At 32.6% G+C, this 19,593-nt stretch overlaps 4 protein-coding genes across 5 annotated transcripts in view; 3 read left to right on the top strand and 1 right to left on the bottom strand.

Moving 5' to 3' along the window:
• epyc (epiphycan) overlaps positions 1 to 259 on the top strand; it is a 20,978-nt gene extending 20,719 nt beyond the window's left edge. The window contains exon 10 of the mRNA XM_024283887.2: positions 26 to 259. Coding sequence (XP_024139655.1) covers positions 26 to 196 — 171 coding nt within the window. The 3' untranslated portion in view covers positions 197 to 259. The remainder of the gene's footprint in view (positions 1 to 25) is intronic.
• A 642-nt stretch (positions 260 to 901) lies between these two features.
• On the bottom strand, positions 902 to 3,611 carry si:dkeyp-38g8.5 (uncharacterized protein LOC568385 homolog). Its single transcript, XM_024284011.2, is given in 4 exon segments — positions 902 to 1,620; positions 1,689 to 1,776; positions 2,969 to 3,062; positions 3,284 to 3,611. Coding segments are annotated over 4 exon segments (903 nt in total). The 5' UTR covers positions 3,366 to 3,611; the 3' UTR covers positions 902 to 981.
• An 837-nt stretch (positions 3,612 to 4,448) lies between these two features.
• On the top strand, positions 4,449 to 10,836 carry si:ch211-244b2.4 (uncharacterized protein LOC541512 homolog). Of its 2 annotated transcripts, none has more exons than XM_024283940.2 (10): positions 4,449 to 4,591; positions 5,339 to 5,424; positions 5,559 to 5,760; positions 5,852 to 5,996; positions 6,331 to 6,463; positions 6,582 to 6,702; positions 6,782 to 6,854; positions 9,874 to 9,964; positions 10,030 to 10,138; positions 10,279 to 10,836. In XM_024283940.2, the coding sequence occupies exons 1-10, from the start codon at positions 4,576 to 4,578 to the stop codon at positions 10,332 to 10,334; spliced, it is 1,032 nt and encodes a 343-aa protein (XP_024139708.1). In that variant the 5' UTR covers positions 4,449 to 4,575; the 3' UTR covers positions 10,335 to 10,836. The 2 variants fall into 2 exon arrangements, with proteins under 2 accessions (XP_024139708.1, XP_024139717.1); XM_024283949.2 differs by having other exon boundaries at positions 4,451 to 4,591; positions 5,559 to 5,751.
• Positions 10,837 to 13,597: 2,761 nt separating this feature from the next.
• LOC112153626 (protein mono-ADP-ribosyltransferase PARP12) lies at positions 13,598 to 19,528 on the top strand. Its single transcript, XM_024283989.2, has 9 exons — positions 13,598 to 13,728; positions 13,806 to 13,842; positions 13,931 to 14,060; positions 16,793 to 16,937; positions 17,010 to 17,121; positions 17,192 to 17,267; positions 17,355 to 17,463; positions 18,829 to 18,931; positions 19,018 to 19,528. The coding sequence occupies exons 1-9, from the start codon at positions 13,726 to 13,728 to the stop codon at positions 19,074 to 19,076; spliced, it is 774 nt and encodes a 257-aa protein (XP_024139757.1). The 5' UTR covers positions 13,598 to 13,725; the 3' UTR covers positions 19,077 to 19,528.
• Positions 19,529 to 19,593: the final 65 nt, after the last annotated feature.

The following is a 19,593-nucleotide window of genomic DNA, read 5'->3' on the forward strand; positions in this document are numbered from 1 at the left end:
AACAAAATATAATATTCTGTTGCAGCGTAACAACATTCAAATGATGAACGAGGACACGTTCTGCAACCTGAACGACTTTAACTACATCAGAAATGCGCTGGAGGACATTCGCCTGGACGGCAACCCCATCAACCTCAGCAAGACCCCACAGGCATACGTCTGCCTGCCCCGTATACCCATCGGGAACCTCATTTAACCACACGCGTACCCACACGCCTGCACACAACCAAATGGACACGAGTTTGTACATACGACCACACAGACTACAGTGATCTCACCTCTCATATAAGCCATGAGTTGCAATAGATTTTTTTTTATTTTTACCTGTACTGTCAAACATGCTGCTTAAACGTGGTACAAACGTATTTCTAAAGGTTTCTCATCATCACTCAAGTGATTACTTTTACATCTTCCTGTCCTTTTTTGTGGTTAAACACAAATACTGTTCAGCAACTTGACAAAAGGTAAAATTCAAGATCCTCAAATGCAACATTTTATGTTCCAATCACCAAATACTGTTTAAATATGTTTTGTAAAAATAAAAGTTATATAAAGAATATTGACTAACACTTCTTTGTGATCTATACGTTCTATTGAAGCTGGAGCTTAATGAGAAAATAAATTGAGTATATTACACAATAAAAAAAGATGCATTTAAACACAATCGGTGGTTGTAAAGTCTGTACTGTAATATAAAATATGATTTATGATGACTTTTTTTGGACAGCAGTGACTGGTTTGATCATGCACATCAGCTTGGACCAAATTCTCTAACATCTAGGGTCAGATTTTTGTCTGATTTGGGAAGGAAAGAGTGTGTTTTGTTGTTATTTTTCCCTAAGTGGGGTTAAGAATAATGCAAATTGTGTGTTGTGTACAGAGAAACCACAAGTCAATAAAGTCATTTTGAGAACCTTTCCCAACTAGGAGTGGCTCAACGTTTATTTTAATTAAATAAAGGTAAAGGGGACTAGAAATAGATTAAATACCCTCTATAAGTTTTTCAAACAAATATAGAAGTTGCTTTTTTCTGTCCGTTTTCTCTGAGTTCACAGCCCTGCTGCTTCCTGTTTCCTCCTCAGTCCTTGCACGTTCTACAGTTTTCAGGTTCGCTCTTTCTTTTTCCAAAGCGACCCGCTCACTATGCACGACGTCTCTGTCCTTCTCCAGCATCATCCTCTCCCTCTCCATGATCGCCCTCTCCCGTTCCATGATGGCCCTCTCTCTCTCCAAGGTGGCCTTCTCCCGGTCCAGCAGCGCCCGAGCTCGCTCCAGAGCGGCGAGCTCCCGCTCCAGAACCGCCTTCTCTCGCTGCATTAGTGCCCTCTCTCTCTCCATCTCACAGTTCCTCCCGTTTATCCCCTCCATCACCACCGCCTCCTCTCCATCTTCATCTCTGCTGAGTGAGATTTCAACCTCAGGTCCATCGGCTATCAAATCCTTAGCCAAAGATATCTCTGCGACAGGCGCCCTCCTCTTTCTGCGCAGTAAGACGCCGTTGAGGGCTTTGAGGACGGGAGCCGTTCCCTGCAGCCGGTCCTGCATGGCATCATCCATCAGCGAGAACAGAGACCAGGATTCTGGGTGCACTGTCACCCCTGCTGGAGGATACTTCAGATCCTGGATAGAGAAGAAAGAAACTTAGCAGAAAATTCGTTTCCCACCAGTTAACAGAAAATGTTTGGTACCTTATATCTCTTTTTCAAGTTTTCCTATTTTTTAGATGCTTGACAGTGACTCATCTTACGCTGCAGCCCCATACGTTTCAGGATGGCACTAGAAGAGGTTTCAACACTCAAGGTTTGCCAGGTAAACAGATGCTAATGGATCAATCTCTAACAAATACATAAAAAAATAAAGAACTTACAGAAAATACTAATTTACATTTAACTGTATTTGATGTGTTATCTTTGTCCAATATTAAGTGTATTTATTGTGTCCTAAAAGATGTCGCAAACATGTTGTGATTTATTAGTTTTCCTTTAATTTATAATTTTTTTCTTTCATTTGGGGCTTAAATTAGTCAGTTGACAAATTTCTAGGAGGGAAAACGACTGAGAAAGAAAACATTACGAATTCTCACTAAGAAATGTCCATACATTTACTAAAAATATATGAATACCTTAAAGTTTTTTGATTATTCTATACATTTTTTAACATATAAATATTTTTAAAGGGTTGAAATGTACAACAGTTCATATTTTACAAATTATAAGAAAATTCTATATTTGGTTAAAAATTTACACATTAGAATGAAAAAAATATGAATAAAAATTCATAATTATTTTTCACACTTCAAGAGGCTTCATAATGTCTCTGTACACAAAAGAGGTTTTAAAACTCTCTATAGATGCACTATTTTTCATGTTTATTAAACTAACAAAAAAATAGTGATTAAAGGATCAAGTACAGAAAAATAAAGGTGAGAGAAAATAATTTAAAATTTTGTAACACACATTTTTTTGACATTAGGTAGAAATTTATCTTAAATAACGTTTAAAATGTAAGATTTAAAAGTAAAATTAAATTAAATAAAACAAAAAATACATATTTTTTTATATGCTTTAGGGTAAAACTAATTTAAATAAATATTCCATATATTTTAACTCACATTTGTTGTCAATTCTGTTGAAATATTGTATTTTTTTCCATAAAAATCTGTTTTAATATATTTCGAGGATTTTACATACATTTTTAGTTCAAGCTTAAGAAATTAAAAAATATATTCCTTTAGGAAAAAGTAGTCTATTTAAGTGTACTAAAGTTTATACTAAAAGTGAGGCACTATACTTGAAGTTTACTTTTTATAGACTATTTATTTTAAACTTAAATTGTTCAAATTTAGTCTGAAGAAGTATATATATATATATATATATATATATATACACACAAATCAAATGACTCTTTATTTATAAAACACTTTCCATCCATCCGTATGGTTTAACTCTATAAAATACAATATACATACCTCCACGCCCACATGGAGGCATATCTTTTTCCTGAGAAGAGGTGATCATTTGAAGCCCTCAGCTTCACAAAGTCTTTCACTTCTTCACGGCTCACTGAAATGTTGAAGCAGGAATAAGACAAAAATGTCAATGACTGAAACAAGTGTTAGAACAAACTATTAAAATTTGAAGCAAAACAAAAAATGCTTAACAAAGTGTTCTTTAGACACCTCATCCTTGATCTTAAAGTATTGAGGAGTCTTAGAAGGACACTATGCTAGTAAGCTAACTCTAAACGTTTGTTGTTAGCTTCGTTTCTCACGTTTAAGGCTTACTTTTATATGTGAACTCCGCCGGAATTAAATCACAATCCTTGTTGTTGGTGTACGCGTGGTCTTGATGTTCTGTTATTTCCATTTTGACGTTCTATGCAGGATTTTAGAATCAAGTACCCTTCGTAGGGGGCGACCCTTGTTTGTGTGTTCCTCCTTCCAAGGGTGCATACTTTCTTCTTCGTCTCCTCAAAAAAGTGGTTGACTAATGATTGAAGCATAAGGCAGCGACGCCTCTCTGCTGCTATCTAGCGTCGTGGCGGGTACTTTTGACTTTTGTTTTATTTCTAATCTTTCCCCTGCTCTTTAATGTTTTCTTTTGTATTATTTTGACGCATTGCTTTTTTTGGGGGGGTCAATAATTTAATTTTTAAATACTACTAAAATGGCAGTGACACCTCTCTACTGCCATCTAGCGTTATGGCGGTTAACTAAAGTATCACGTTTTTGTTTCCTTTAAAGTTGTAAAAATGTGAGGGGGAAGAAAAATTAGATAAAAAGTGGAAATCGTGGCATAAAAATTGTGCAAAATGAGGGAGGGTGGCCTTTGTTCTAAAAAAAAAAAACTGTTTACAAAAAAAAAAAGCAAATTTTCAACAGAGCCCTGTGTATTTATTTATCGAATTCCATTAAATCAACAATTTGGATAAAGAAATACTCAAAAATCTCATTTTAATATTAATTTTCAATATATATGTGCTACATGTTTGGGGGGAAATGCCACAAAAACAAACTAAAAACACCAAAAACATGATTTTCATCAGCAGTGTTTTAATCATAGACTTAGGTTTTAATATTATGCTTCTTCTCTGCAAAAGAAAAACATTGGTTTATTTCTCTGCTGCCCTCTATTGGTAAATGGGTGTAAATACAGAATTACACCCATGTTTGACCCATAGACTGTATATAAGAATTATTTTTACAGTCAATGGTTTGACCCCTCAAACAGACATACGGGTGTAGCTGTAAATTAGTCACTGATTATACAACCTGATTTATTTATTTTTGTTAAATGTTTATATTATATGTTTATATATTTTAGCCGTAAATAAATACAAATATGCTTTTTATTTTACAGTATTAGCAAAAGGTAATTAAAAATACAAATTATTTATCATCTAAATGTAATGCTTCTTTCTCTCTCTCTTAGGATATCATAAAAACAATCTTTTGAATCGTGCCAACTCTAAACAGCTGTTGGACATGTTTTCACTGTGTGGGCGTGGCTTCATTCTCCAACGTGACGGCATTTAAAATCTGCATGAAGACAAACGAAAGTACTTTCTAAATCAGCGATGGCGTCTGCTTACAGTAAGTCCCCTTTAGATTTGACTTTTTATTAGCCTTTAAAGTGTTTGACATTTATTTAAAAATATATGAATGTTGTTTTTACGTAAATATACGTGCTCCGTTTTTTTCTAATTTCATCATTTTACAGTTTATGACAATATTTGATCATTAAAAACAAAGTATGAAATGCTTATTTAAACATTTAGTCTGCTATGTATTAAAAATTAACACCTGAATTAAAGTAAAATCGTCAGAATTTCCGGGGTTCACAGTCGAAACTTTGACATTGAATAATTTCAGTTTCGTTTTTCCATAAATGTCTCTTTAACCTACATAAAACTAAAAGTTGGACTAACATTTAGTTTATGAAACGTTTTCTTAAATTTTGAACATGTACTTAGTTGCTAAAACTTTTAAAAAACAATTTACTTCACGAACAGCTGTTTAGCGGCGATTACATGTTGTTCATTTTATTACCACTAGAGGGCAGCAAAGAAAATGCTTTTTTTCCTTAAAAACACTAAACGTTTTCTTTTCTTTTCCTCCACCAGACATACTAAGCTTTAGTGTTAAAGTATATACATTTAGTTATTTATATAATTTAAAAAATTAATAAATCTGCATATTTAGGGCCCCTAAATTTCTTACAAAGCATTTGTATTTTAAAAAAAAATGTCTTCATGAAGACCACCTTCTTTCCATTCAACATCACAAGAAAAAAACAGTCATGTCCTTCCTTAGTGACACATTATTTGATTAATTTTCCAGGTTCTTTTGATGAAGATTCAAATGGGAGTGATTATGAACTGTCCTTCAGTGACCAACACTCAAGTGAGAGTGATGTCAGCAGTCAGGTATGCTTTGTTTTCTTTTCTTTTTTTTTTTTTTTTTTTTTTTTTTTTAAATAAAACATGTAAAGAAGATGAAAAATCATGAGAAAATCCATGTTTACACAAGAGCTAAACATGTGATGCATTCACCTTTTAAGGGTCAAAACACAGAACCCTGCAAATATTACAATAAAGGCCACTGCAAGAATGGGAGAGCCTGCTCTTACTTGCATATCTGCAAGTATTTTGTGAAAGGAAACTGCCGCTATGGCTCCAAATGTAGACTCAACCATTCTGGTGTTGGCGGGGGTTCATTTGGAAAAAGCCAAGCTCAAAACCATCCAACAAGCTGTAAGAAAGGTTTTTATTATTATTTGATTATGCAGTATGTAATAATAATAATATTTTTTGCTCTGCTGTTTTGTATACCTTAATATTTTTTTTTATTTAGTGCCAAAACTTACTGACGGACGATGCTACCAGTGGCAGCTAGACGGTGGAAATGGTTGGAAAGACATTGAAAATGATCACATCCTGGAGGCCCAGTACTCACTGCCCCACACCAAAAGCATCAAAATCTACAACACACCATATGGGTAAGAGAAATCTTACAAAAACAAGTGCTTTAAAACTGTCAGAACACCAAAATGCTGCGTTTTTTTGTATTTTCTTGTGACATTTTTCTCTTGATTGGAGACATATATAAAGACGGCTAAAAACTGGGCACCATTTTTGTTGCACAAGTAAAGTTAAAGCATGTTGAGGCTGTAACCAAAAGGATATCTACACTTGTAGTCCCACAATTGATAGTCAAATTTGGAATTAACTCCTTCTTTTGCAGAAATTAGGGTCTAGAAAACAACACATTTATTAAAATGTTTGCTAAAAATTGCATAATCATAAATACTTTCTGTTTGTTTGATTCTGCAGGGCTGTGAGCATTGATTTTAAAAGGATTACAGTGTATGGAAAGAAGGTGAAAGTGAGGCGTTTGGATGACGGTAACACCGTGTGGGTCTGGTACTGTATACTGGGACGTAAGTGGGTCAAGTATGGAGAAAAAGTAAGAGATTGTTTTACTTAATTTCTTAAATTTCACAGAAGTATGAATATTTTCTGAACTAAAACTGAAATTAGCTCCAGATTTGTATTTATTAAAGCTTTTGACCTGTTGTTGTCAGAGTTCACCAACTAAAAGCTCTCCAGTGCAGAGCTCTGACATAGAGAAGAAGTTCCAGAGTAACCCATCAAGCTCCTTCTCGTTTGACATTGGGGGTCAGACACTGGAGATTAGATTCAGAGGTGAAGCTTTTTCATTAAATTGTGTTGAGTTAAATTCACTATTATAGCTGATATTTCTTTTACAATCTGTCTTTGTCAGATATGTGCCAAGTTGGTCAACGCAGAAAGAGGAAAGTCATTCGGCGTCCGCTGTTCAGACAACAGCAGAGACAGTGAGTGTGTGGAGAGTTTGGCATCATATAAGAAATAATTTCTAATACTTTCTAAGACAGAGGTGTCAGACTCAATCACACAAGGGGCCAAAATCCAAAACACACCTTAGATCGTGGGCCGAACAGGATAAACATTTATTGAACACTTTAAAACTAATTTTTAAAACTTTTGACATAAATATGAACTACATATATAGCATCACCTGGGATAATAGGTGTGTTTGAGATCCCCAGCGCCTCGGCTGCATCGTCGGCGAGACTAAGCTGCTGCTGGAGGGGGCGGAGAAAGGCGCCTGAGATGAGGGTGAACGACGAGACTGTACGAGATCAAGGAGTTGGGGGTTGTCCTTACCATTCAGCTGAAAGTTAATAAGCCACTCCTCCTAGTATGATCTGTGCTGTTGTGTCTTTTATATTATTTTTTAACATATTTTGGGAGTAAAACTGTTAATAAAATAGCCGCGGGATTCATTGCATGTGCACTGTCCCAAATAAATAAATAAATAAAATTAAACTTAAGTTTTAGAAGCAACAATAACAAATATGACCACAGATTATTTGAAATCTTGTTTATTTTTTCATCAGTGATTCACTACCTTCCAGAAAAAGTAAAAAAATACACAGATATCCTTCATTTAGCGCCAGTTATTTTACACCGAACTACAACTGTGCGGACTCAATTTGCCACAATGCATTGTTTTGTAGTCATCAAGGCGGCATGCAGCCAGCGCAGTACCTATTTTCTGGCTGCGCTGGCTTAGGAAGGCGCCTTGAACCCGCCCCTTTCTCGCGATATTTCGTGACGGCGCACATGTGACGTCAGTGCAATAAACTAACCAACATGCACCGCAATCCAGGCGATCTGCGCAGCGCCGGGGGATCTCAAACACGCCTAGTGCTAGTGTGAATGCTATAGCTGAATTTAGCTGCTAAAAACGCTGAAAATGATAGCTATAAACGCTGTGCTGACAGCCAGCTAAAATATTAGCTAAATACCAAATTAACCTAAACAAATAAAAAATAGCTAAATTTTAAAATAGCCTAAATTAGCCAAAAAAGCTAGAGTGTAAATATTAGCCTTACCCCAAAACTGCCTAAAAGCTTTGAAAAAAAGCCTAAATTAGCCAAAACAGCTAGCATGTAGCTAAATATTAGCTAAATTCCAAAACAGCCTTAAAACACACCTAAATTAGCCAAAACAGCTAACATGTAGCTAAATATTAGTTAAACTCCAAAACGGCCTTAAAAAACACCAAAATTAGCCAAAACAGCTAACATGTAGCTAATTAGCTAAACTACAAAACAAAACAGCCTTACAAAAAACCACCTAAATTAGCCAAAACAGCTAACATGTAGCTAAATATTAGTTAAACTCCAAAACAGCCTTAAAAAACACCTAAATTAGCAAAGACAGCTAACATGTAGCTAATTAGCTAAACTACAAAACAAAACAGCCTTACAAAAAACCACCTAAATTAGCCAAAACAGCTAACATGTAGCTAAATATTAGCTAAACTCCAAAACAGCCTTAAAAACACCTAAATTAGCCAAAACAGCTAACATGTAGCTAAATATTAGTTAAACTCCAAAACAGCCTTAAAAAACACCTAAATTAGCCAAAACAGCTAACATGTAGCTAATTAGCTAAACTACAAAACAAAACAGCCTTACAAAAAACCACCTAAATTAGCCAAAACAGCTAACATGTAGCTAAATATTAGCTAAACTCCAAAACAGCCTTAAAAAACACCTAAATTAGCCAAAACAGCTAACATGTAGCTAAATATTAGTTAAACTCCAAAACGGCCTTAAAAAACACCTAAATTAGCCAAAACAGCTAACATGTAGCTAATTAGCTAAACTACAAAACAAAACAACCTTAAAAAAAAACACATAAATTAGCCAAAACAGCTAACATGTAGCTAAATATTAGCTAAACTCCAAAACAGCCTAAAAAAACACATAAATTAGCCAAAACAGCTAACATGTAGCTAAATATTAGCTAAACTCCAAAACAGCCTTAAAAAACACATAAATTAGCCAAAACAGCTAACATGTAGCTAAATATTAGCTAAACTCCAAAACAGCCTAAAAAAAACCAATTATACAAGTTACAAATAAGTGTAAAATAGCATTGGGGCATTAAAAACAATAAAATAAGATTATCTGGAGGGCAGGATTTAATTACCCGGAGGCCTTGACTTTAACACATGTTCTATGACATCAGGAAATATTGCAACCATTATCTGGTAATCCAATTTACATTTGATAAGTGAGAAACTATAAAAGTTTAAAGGGTTTATTCCTCCATGTTTTATAGTAGTCTATGAACACAATGTACTCTTTTTGTTTAAAAATATAAAACATTTTCATCATAAAAATAAAATGACGTTCTGTGGCTAACCATAAAACAAAAAAAAATGGTGTTTAGTTCTTATTATTTTTATTTTTGGTGGATAATTGCACAATAAGACCCTTTAAAAAGCTATTTCTGATCTAAAAATATTATTTTCAAAACAATAAAATACTTATAAAGTTTTGTGCAATATCAGTTGGAGTAATCTTCATTAAACAGAATATTTGTAACTTTTTGGAAAGGGAGCTACCATTAGCTAGCTAGCTAGCTAGCTCTGTAGCAGAGGCTATAGTTAGCTTTAAAAAAAGAAAACAAGATAAAGATCTAGTCAAATATTTTTTTCTTCTTAATTGTTTTTTCTTTTTGCTATGGTAGGGAGATCTATTAATGTTTATGTGGACCCATTTATCTGTTTTTAATAATTATTTTGTTTTTTAAACAGAGCTAGCAGCACGTGTTAGCTAGAAAGAAAGATTTTCACTTTGTAAAATCGGTGATGTCATACTTGCCATAATAGAAAAAAAAGTAGTGGGCATGGTGTCCAAATTACTTTTAAAATTCAGGGCACTATATAGTCCAGCACAATTGCTATTTTCATCTTTTTAGTAGTTGGAGAGTATTTAGGGACATAACTTAACTTGTATGTTTTTTGTTTGTTTTTAGATCTGTCAGCCTCCCTCAGCTCAATTTGGGCTCCAAACCAAAGTGGGAGTTTGAAGGAGATGGAGGAAGATGGCACATTTTCAAATCTAGGGTAGGACATCCTTGGAGTCAAGGTTTAGTGGAGCTGATTAAAATCCGAATCCACTGTTTCAACAGGCAGGTGTGTCCATAGACAGTGATGAAATTGAAAAGAAGTACCAGAAAAATCCTAAAGACCGCATGAACTTCAAAGTACAAGGACAAGATTACCAGCTGGATTTTGGAGGTTAGTTTTACTTTAAAGTCATTATTTGAAAAGAAGTAAAATAATTGTATGTGCAACTACATGAAAAATATCTGGTTTTATGTGTAAATAAGAAATTATGTATATTTTTAATTTTTATATATTTTTTGTTTTTTTTCCAGCAATGATTCAGACCAACCTCAAAACTAAGAAGACTCGCAAGATCCGACGTGTATGAGCAAAAATGAAGTAAAGAATGTCTTTGCAAGCCTACTAGTTAATGTTTAGATTAATATTTAGATGAATGCCTTCCCATGGCAAAAATGAGTTTTTTTAAGTATACTACTTAGTCTATACTAATATTGAGGTGCTTGAAGTTTACTTTTTATTTACTATCTATACATTGTAAACTTGAAGCGTTTTAATTTAGTCAGAAGAAGTATTCAGTTAGTGTACTTCCTGCACTTCATGGTCTGTAGTATACTTGATATACTTGAACTCAAGTATACTTAATAAAATGAACCTCAGGGATGTCCCGGGAAATACAACTTTTGTTTACATTATAAAAATGTTAGAATAAAGTTCGACATCTAGATTGGCTTTGATGTTTACATAATCAAACCAAATAGTCTCCAATAATGTATTGTTTGAAACTCTGTTTTATGAAAAAAAACATATTTTCTCTTTACCTGATGGTGTTTTATTTAAAAAAAATATGTATATGAAAATGTTTACAGTTATGTCTGAATTCCCTCACTAGTTGCCCTAATCTACAATAAAAAAAATTCCCAGAAGCCTCTACGACAAACTAGTGTTCATCTGTGCTCACTCGATTGGCAAATATTGATCACAATGCATTGTTTGAATGAGTTGTCAAAAAAACTTGTTTACATCTGTTTTTAATACATTATCCAGGTTTTCATCATTACAGCAAAGTGGATTCATAAATTACAGAGCCCCTAAATGGACATCAAAGTAATTTAAAAAAAAATGAAGTGTTAAAAAAATTGTATTTTCAAAAAAAATAATAATAATAATATATAATAATATATATATATTTATTGTTTTTCTGATTCCTATTTGGTGTGCACCAGATAGTAATCAGTGAAAAAAATAGTATCTGGTGCGCACCAAATAATAACCAGTGGGAAAAAAATAGTATCTGGTGTGCACTAGATAGTAACCAGCAAAAAAATAGTATCTGGTGCACACTAGATAATAACCAGAAAAAAGTAGGATCTGGTGCACACCAGATAGTAACCAGTGGGAAAAAAATAGTATCTGGTGTGCACTAGATAGTAACCAGTGAAAAAAGTAGTATCTGGTGTGCACTAGATAGTAACCAGCAAAAAAAAAATAGTATCTGGTGTGCACTAGATAGTAACCAGTGGGAAAAAAATAGTATCTGGTGTGCACTAGATAGTAACCAGTGAAAAAAAGTAGTATCTGGTGTGTACTAGATAGTAACCAGTGAAAAAAGTAGTATCTGGTGTGTACTAGATAGTAACCAGTGAAAAAAGTAGTATCTGTTGTGTACTAGATAGTAACCAGTGAAAAAAGTAGTATCTGGTGTGTACTAGATAGTAACCAGTGAAAAAAGTAGTATCTGTTGTGTACTAGATAGTAACCAGCAAAAAAATAGTATCTGGTGCACACTAGATAATAACCAGAAAAAAGTAGTATCTGGTGTGCATCAGATAACCAGAAAAAAAATGTTTTTTTTTAATAAAAAAAAATTCTGGTTACTATCTGGTGCCCACCAGTTACTATTTGATGCACACCAGATAGTACTGGAACCACAAACTTTTTTTTTTTTTTTTTTTACTGTGATGTCTCTTTAGGGTCCATAATAAATAGCCTTCATAAAATGTTCATAATTATTAGGATTTTACTTCAGCAATTAGGTGGCATCATATTTTCCATTTAAAGAAAATGTATATACTGTATATATTGAGCGTATATCCAAAAAGCTTTAAGAGGGTACTAGATCATCTTTAAGGGGTTTGAGAGTCATGAAGGAATTTGGACGTATAGCCCCCGTCATGAATGAAGCAATATGCAATGTAGAGTTTCAATGAAGTGCCATTGAAAGTGTTAGCTTGTTTTACACTTTGTTTCATGAGCTGAAAATAACCCCAAAGTGTCAAAGTTTACCAATCAAGCCTCAATATTTCACTCTTATTTAAGTTCGTTATGGTATGTTTGGGTTGTTTCTGGATAATAGCAATGGAAAAAAGGAGAATCTTTCTTTTTTTTTGCTTTTGATTGAGGTGAAAGTAATTTTTTGAACATTTAATCAAATTGTTCATCATTTTTAATGTGCTTTTTTAATCTGAGTGGAAGATAGTAAACTTGAAAACAGTTTTGTGTTGAAATAAAGCTGATTTGAAAGATCCCCGACTGTGGTATTTTTTTATTATTATTAAAAATTCCTGAAAACAAACAAAAAAAATCAAAAAAGCAACACAAACGAGATGTGTTACTAAGGCTACCTTACAGAAAGGTCCATTCAATCTTTCAGAATTTCTGTAATAATAATCAGGAAAAACAGTATTGGACCCAAAACACAGAAATGTAAAATGTTTCATCAATAACACGAGGAAACTGTAAGACATTTGATAAATAAATGTCTATCAAATCAGATAATAGAACAAAGGTTAAATAAAAAACAGACACTTAAAGTCCTAATATGATCATTTTTTAAAATTTATTTTAAATTGTTTTTAGCCAAAATCAAGAAACCCGTTTCATTTTCTAGGACATAGTGTCTGCAGAGCGGCAGGAGTTCAATAGAGATTCAGCTGTGAGTCGGTGCAGAGCAACCCCGCCTCCTCTTCCCGTCTGCTGCTAGCTTACAGCCCCCTATCCAGGCGTACAATTTTAATCCAGATTCCAGCTCAGACGAGGAAAACAAAGACGTTCATGGATCAGAATGGAGCAGGAAACTTATGCCCCATTTTTCAAACCTCTGTTCACAACTTAAGCTTAATTTTATATATATATATATATATATATATATATATATGATCATTCGTATTGAGAAAATGGTACAGTAGAGCCAGGGTGGGATTATATAAGTTCGTTTCCTCCCACTTCCTTTCAAGCAATCTATAATTTGATGCCTAGTTATCTTATGTCTGACAAATCTTTGCACGGTTGTAAACCTCTGATTGTATTACACATGCATTATTCTTGCCTTGATTGCCTGAAATAAACCATTTTAAATCAAATAAAAACATAAATATCCTCCATCAACAAGGAGAACATGTTAAAAACGTCAAAAACACCATTTCCATAAGAGTGGAATACAAGGATGACTTGTGACTGATGAGGGTCAAACTCATGACAAGAACAAAAAACAAAACTGAAACCAAACTATCCTCATAAGGAAATAGCCTGTAAGCATTTCTGTCAAATCTATTTTTATCTGATATATTTCCGAGAAGGAAAAAAGAAACGCTTTAATTGCAGTCTCCCTCCATGGTGACCTTTGTATTTGACGTGGGTTGGAATCAAAAGTAAAGCATATTTCCTTGTTAAATGGTGAGCTGACTGCAGGATTACGGATTAGCAATGGAATTGCAGTGATTTGTGAACATTGTATTTGTTTTGATGATTTTCCTGACATAATGGTAAGTCTGCTGGTCTACACTGGACTCATTCACTGAAAACGAACCCGTTTTGAATAATAATTTATTTTGTCGTGCAGTACACAGACGATGAAGAATATTACTTTGGAAGTGGTGGTTTGTACCTGATACTTTCTTTTATATTTCTTGAGATTCTAAAGAAGGATTGAAACTATCAGAATTAAATTAATGCAATTTCTGACAGGAAGTGGGAAGTATTATGAGTGGCAGCTGATGATTAAAAATCGGTGGCTGCGAATCGACGGCGATCATGTCATCGAGACTCACTACTGCCAGCCTGGAGCCAAGGGAATGACTATCAACACGACCAAGGGGTCAGAACGGCTCAATTACACTTAAAACTGTTTTCCTCGTCTTTTCTGCAGAAGAATCATTTGAAAAAAATGTTTTTTGTGGTAATCATCTGGGAAAAGGACAAATTCAATTTTTTTAATTTTTTTTTTATTTTGCATAGTTTGGCCAGAGGAGCAACTTATACTCAGGTGTATAATGGAGTATTGTAAAAATGAAAAACTAAATACATTTAAGAAAATAAAGTTCTAAATTCGTGATAAAAACATGTCCTAAATTTACAAGAAAAACGTTATGAGCGGAAAGTAAAAAATGTACAAGAATAATGTAAAATTATGAGAAAGTCGCAAATTACCAGTTTAATCTCGTAAAATTAGACATCTTTATTTCACAATTTCACAAGTTACTTTTGTGTAAAAATTCTTACTCATAATTTTATGACTTTTTTGTGTAAAATTAACTTGTAAAATAAGGAAAAAGGTCAACATTTGACCAAAAATTATGTAAAACTATGAGAAACTCGTAAACTACAAGTTTAATCTAATAAAATTAGACTTGTTTTATTTCATAAATTACAAATTACTTTTGTGTAAAAATTCTGACTTATAATTTTATGATTTTATTTGTGTAAAATTAACTTCTAAAATATGGAAAAAGGTCAAAATTTTACAAAAATAATGTAAAATTATGAGAAAATCATAAATTACCAGTTTAATCTCATAAATTAGACATTTTTATTTCACAATTTTACAAATTACTTTTGAGTAAAAATTCTGACTCTAATTTTATAACTTTATTTGTGTAAAATTAACTTGTAAAATATGGAAAAAGGTCAAAATTTTACAAAAAACAATATAAAATTATGAGAAAGTCGTAAATTACCAGTTTAATCTAATCAAATTAGACATTTTTATTTCACAATTTTACAAATTACTTTCGTGTAAAAATGATCACTCACAATCTTATAACTTTATTTCTGTAAAATTAACTTGTAAAATAAGGAAAAAGGTCAAAATTTTACACAAATAACTCCTAAAATTGTGAGTAAAGGAGTTAATATTTTTATTTTCATTAGTTACACTGTAGAAAGTAAAACTTTGGATCAATTAACAAAATCTTTGTCATTTGTTACATTTAAAAGGACTGTTGTTGTTCACGTTTCGGGTTATCCCATTTGTGGTCGCCACAGCGAGACAGCACCTGTTTTGAATCATTTATCAAGACTAGAAATTAAAATTTTGATTTGATAAAAATTTTTTAATGAAGTAAAGTACAGAACTTTTGTTAATTGATCTAATGTTTCACCTTTTACAGTGTATTTACCGGTAGGTAGGTAGAGAATTGACAAGATTAAAGTCAAACATTGATGCGAACGTTATAAAAGCAAAAGTTTGTTTCCCAAGAAAAATGTAATATATTTATGAAAGAGAACCATCACAATAGAGACGTAAAGCGCTTACTTCACAAATAAGGAAATAAAAGTCTTTTAGAGTCAATATTGTTTTAGTAAAAGGACATTTGCAGGAGACTGGGCCTCTTAGAAGAAGGTTGTGGATGCTGGATAATTAATGTGAATGAGGCTCAGGAGAGATTTAGAATCCAGGTGATGGCTCCCTCTGGTGGTCTGAGGGAAGAACACACTGAGTCATGACAATTATTTTACGGGTTTATTCTGTTAAAATTGCTTTTTTTTCTCGCAATTTTATTACTTTATTCTTGTTAAATTACAGGTTTATCTTATAAATTTATGACTATTTTTGTAGAGTTTTTAATCACACTTTTATAGGTTTATTCTCATAAAATAACGAATTTCTCTCACACATTTTTCTCACAGATTACAACTTTTTTCATAATTTTACAGAATTATTCTCATAAAATTATTTTTTGTCATAAATGTATGACATTATTCTCAAATATACGACTTTTCCCTTTTTTTTACTTGTTTGTTCTTATAAAAATATTACTTTTTTCTTATAATTATGAATAATTTTATAAAATTACAACTTTTCTCGCAAATTTGCTACTTTAATCTCATAAAGTTATTACATTTTTCTAATAATTTTACGGGTTTATTATTTAAAATGACAACTTCATCACTTATGACTTCTTTCTCATAATTTTACGCTTTTATTCTCATAAAATTACGACTTATTTTCTCATAAATGTAAGAGTTTATTCTTGTAAAATTACAACTTTTTCTCACAAATATACATTATTCTTGAAATTTTACAACTTTCTTTCCTCATAAATTTACAACTTTAGTCTTTTTTAGTTTCATTTGTTTATTGTGATAAAATTACAACTTTTCTCACAAATGTACGACTTTATTCTCATAAAATGCCATTTTTTTCTGATATTACAGGATAGCCTTGACTCATAAAATAAAATTTTTCCTATAATTTTAAGACTTTAATATTGTAATGTTACGACTTCATTCTCATAATTGTATTTGATAAGTCTCATAAAATTCAAACTTTTTTATATAATTCAACAACTTTATTCTGAATCTATTTTTTTGTTTTTACGGTGGCTCTTATACTTTGTCGTACAAGTGTGACCGATATATGTGTGTTCATATGTTGCACTAATATACCAGATAAAATGTCTGTTTTGGTTCCTGCATTTTGTTCAATACTTTTTTCCCAAGAGTGTATTTTATTTATGATTTTTTTCCTTTTCATTAAGCATTTTTTAGCTGTTCCGACTTATATTCCAGAGCACCTTATAGACTGAAAAATATTGTGTTTTTCTACAGAAAAGTGTTCATAGACTTTGACACTTTGGAGACATCCAACAAAGGTGTCCGAGTCCAGAGACTCAGCGTTCTGCCTCCTGACCAAACAGAGGATGTGTGCTGGTATTTCAGGGATGAACACGAGTGGTGGGAATATGGATCCAGGGTGAGGAAGAGTCTTCTTCTTCAAGTGAAGCTGCTTTTTTTAATGATTTGACTCATTTTTCCTCATCTTCAGGGTCCTGGAACATCCGTCAGCAGTAGAGACATCGAGCGTCACTTCACTTTGTATCCTCAGGGGAACCTCAGGTTCACCGTGGGTTCTAATGGATACTCACTAGATTTCCGCAGTTAGTTTCTTTGGTTTGTTTGATGTGATCACTTACATTATTAAATCTAACTGGGGGTGTTTTCTTGAAGCTATGACCCAAATGAACCTCAACACGGGTTTGCAAAGGAGAATTCGCAGGCGTCCAAAATTCACCAACTCTGCAGGGTAACCTTCTTTTTTTTTTATTTTTTTAAATCAAAAGTGTTTTTTTTTATCTGTTTTCCACATGTCAGTCACTTTTCATACCTTCAGATTGCGCTCACCCCCAGCTCTTCTTGCTGGTTCCACCTCTCTGTCTGGTGGAAAACCAAAGTGGGAGTTCATGGATCAATACGGCAAATGGACAGAATACCAGAAACATGTAAGCAATAAATCAATAAAAAACATCATTACATTAAAAAAAACAATATTTATTTAAAAAAACATGTTTTTTCCATCATTAAAAAAAACACCAACAATCTTTTTACTTTACATGATTCTTAAAGTTCATTTCTTTAGTCATGTTGACCAACCCCAAACATATAATTTTTATTATTTAATTTTTTTGTAGATTTTAGTTTTCTAGAGACATTTTTTATTTAAAGCATTAAAGACCCAGACCTATGAAGGAGTATTGGGGCCACTTTATATAGAAATTTTTAAAATTACAACTTTAAATTTTGTAAATTTACAAGGAAAAAACTTCTAAATTTTCAAGATTTAAAGTAATAAATTTCTGACTGTAAAAGTTGTGATATTACTTTTTCTTGACCATTTTTCCTAAAAAAAAAAAAAAAAAAAAAAAAAAAAAAAAAAATGGTAGAATATCCCACAATGCAATTGGACTACAGAACACATTTATAATTTTTTTCCCCAAATAACTGTAAAACCAATTAAAATGGTTAAAAAAAATAATGCAAATGCAAACAAACTTAAAAAAAATCAAGTTTTTATAATACAATATTCCTTGAAAAAAAAGAAATAAAGCATTTTATACATACACAAACACATCCCGGACAAGCCCCCAATTTAGTTTACCCCCCGGTTTTAATCTAAGGGAGTATGGAGCATGACATAAAAGTAAACTAGAACAATGTATAAAATAAAATAAAAATACAGAAGTCCCACCACAAAAGAAAAGACAAAACATAATACAGCCACGGCCGTAACACTTAGGTGCACAATTTAGATGATATTTACAAGTCGCGCATGTCGTAGGTTTGTTAAAAATGTGGAAATTGTTGTGTTATTTACATAGATTTAAAAAAAAAATTCAATCTTGAAAAGGATATATATATATAGATATATATATATTGTTTTACAGATTTAGCTTTCAAAAAATTACATTTTCATCATTTCCATCAATTACTATTATTAATAGTAATTAATAGTCTAGTAATCCATATTTCAATTTTGCCATGATCAAATTAGGGGAGTTTTATTTTGAAACCACCTTTGCTCCTTCAAAATAAAATAATAAAGGTCATGATGTCTGCAATTGCTTTTTGGGAAAATTTGTTTCAATTTTTTTGTGCCTTAATAAGTAAAAATAAAAGCTTTTCTGTGTTTGTTTCTGAGATGTGTCCCTATGACATCCAGACTTCTACATCAACTGATGCATGTGCACACTGGATTTTCAAAATAATGTTCCTGAAAAGTGAATCCACATCAAGCAACACTGCACTTTTAATTTGTGTTTTGTTGAAAGTGTCTTCCCTTTAAAATGACGTTTGGTTTTAACAAACAGGTCAGTATATCCAGTGAGGACATTGAAGTGCAGTTTAAGAGGAACCCATACGGCCTGTTGACTTTCACCACTAAGAAGTTCAAGTATGAACTCGACTTTGCAGGTGAGAAGCAGGAAATACAAGATATTAACAATAAAGTATTTATCTTACTTGTGTTTGTGGTGGAAACTGAGATGTTTGTTTTGCAGCCATGACTCAAAGGAACCTGTCCACAAACACCGTCAGGTCAGTGAGGCGACTTGAGTGAAGGAGTGGACGACAAATGAGGAGCTTCTAATCTGCTGTCTTTGAACTTTAGTTTTAGGTTTAATCTCTGTTAAAACGCTTATGTTTTTCTGAAAAAGAAACATATTTGGAGGACAGTTTCCTCATCCGCTCTGCTTCAAATGCATGTACATTTCATGGAAAAGCATCTAAATGTAATCATATTATGTCTAATAATGGAAATTAACAACTTATTTGACATTTGTTGTGTCTGTCTTGGAATTGAAAAATCCTCTGGAAATAAATGAACAAAATAATAAAGTATATCTGGAAGCTTTTATGAGATTTTTTCCCAGTTTTTACTCATTAAAATCCAGATTTTAATCATCAAAAATGTCATCCACTCAAACTGAATTTGAGAGAAGATAAAGTTGATCAAGAGAAATCCACTGTCTGCTGAACACACAAATCTCATAATTTTATGCTCTTTATTAGTTATTCTAGATAAAAAAAACATATTGAGAAGCACTTTAAAGAGAAAATAATGTATTTTCTTTACA

The sequence above is a fragment of the Oryzias melastigma genome, linkage group LG23 (genome assembly GCF_002922805.2).
Source record: "Oryzias melastigma strain HK-1 linkage group LG23, ASM292280v2, whole genome shotgun sequence".
NCBI lineage: Eukaryota > Metazoa > Chordata > Actinopteri > Beloniformes > Adrianichthyidae > Oryzias > Oryzias melastigma.

Excerpts from the sequence above, each read along its gene's own strand:
- LOC112153626 (XM_024283989.2), top strand. Across the intron at positions 14,061-16,792 it reads ACTATCAACACGACCAAGGG|AAAAGTGTTCATAGACTTTG; the intron begins GTCAGAACGGCT and ends GTTTTTCTACAG. Across the intron at positions 17,464-18,828 it reads GGACAGAATACCAGAAACAT|GTCAGTATATCCAGTGAGGA; the intron begins GTAAGCAATAAA and ends TTTAACAAACAG.
- si:ch211-244b2.4 (XM_024283940.2), top strand. Across the intron at positions 5,761-5,851 it reads TCCAACAAGCTGTAAGAAAG|TGCCAAAACTTACTGACGGA; the intron begins GTTTTTATTATT and ends TTTTTTATTTAG. Across the intron at positions 6,703-6,781 it reads ACTGGAGATTAGATTCAGAG|ATATGTGCCAAGTTGGTCAA; the intron begins GTGAAGCTTTTT and ends TGTCTTTGTCAG.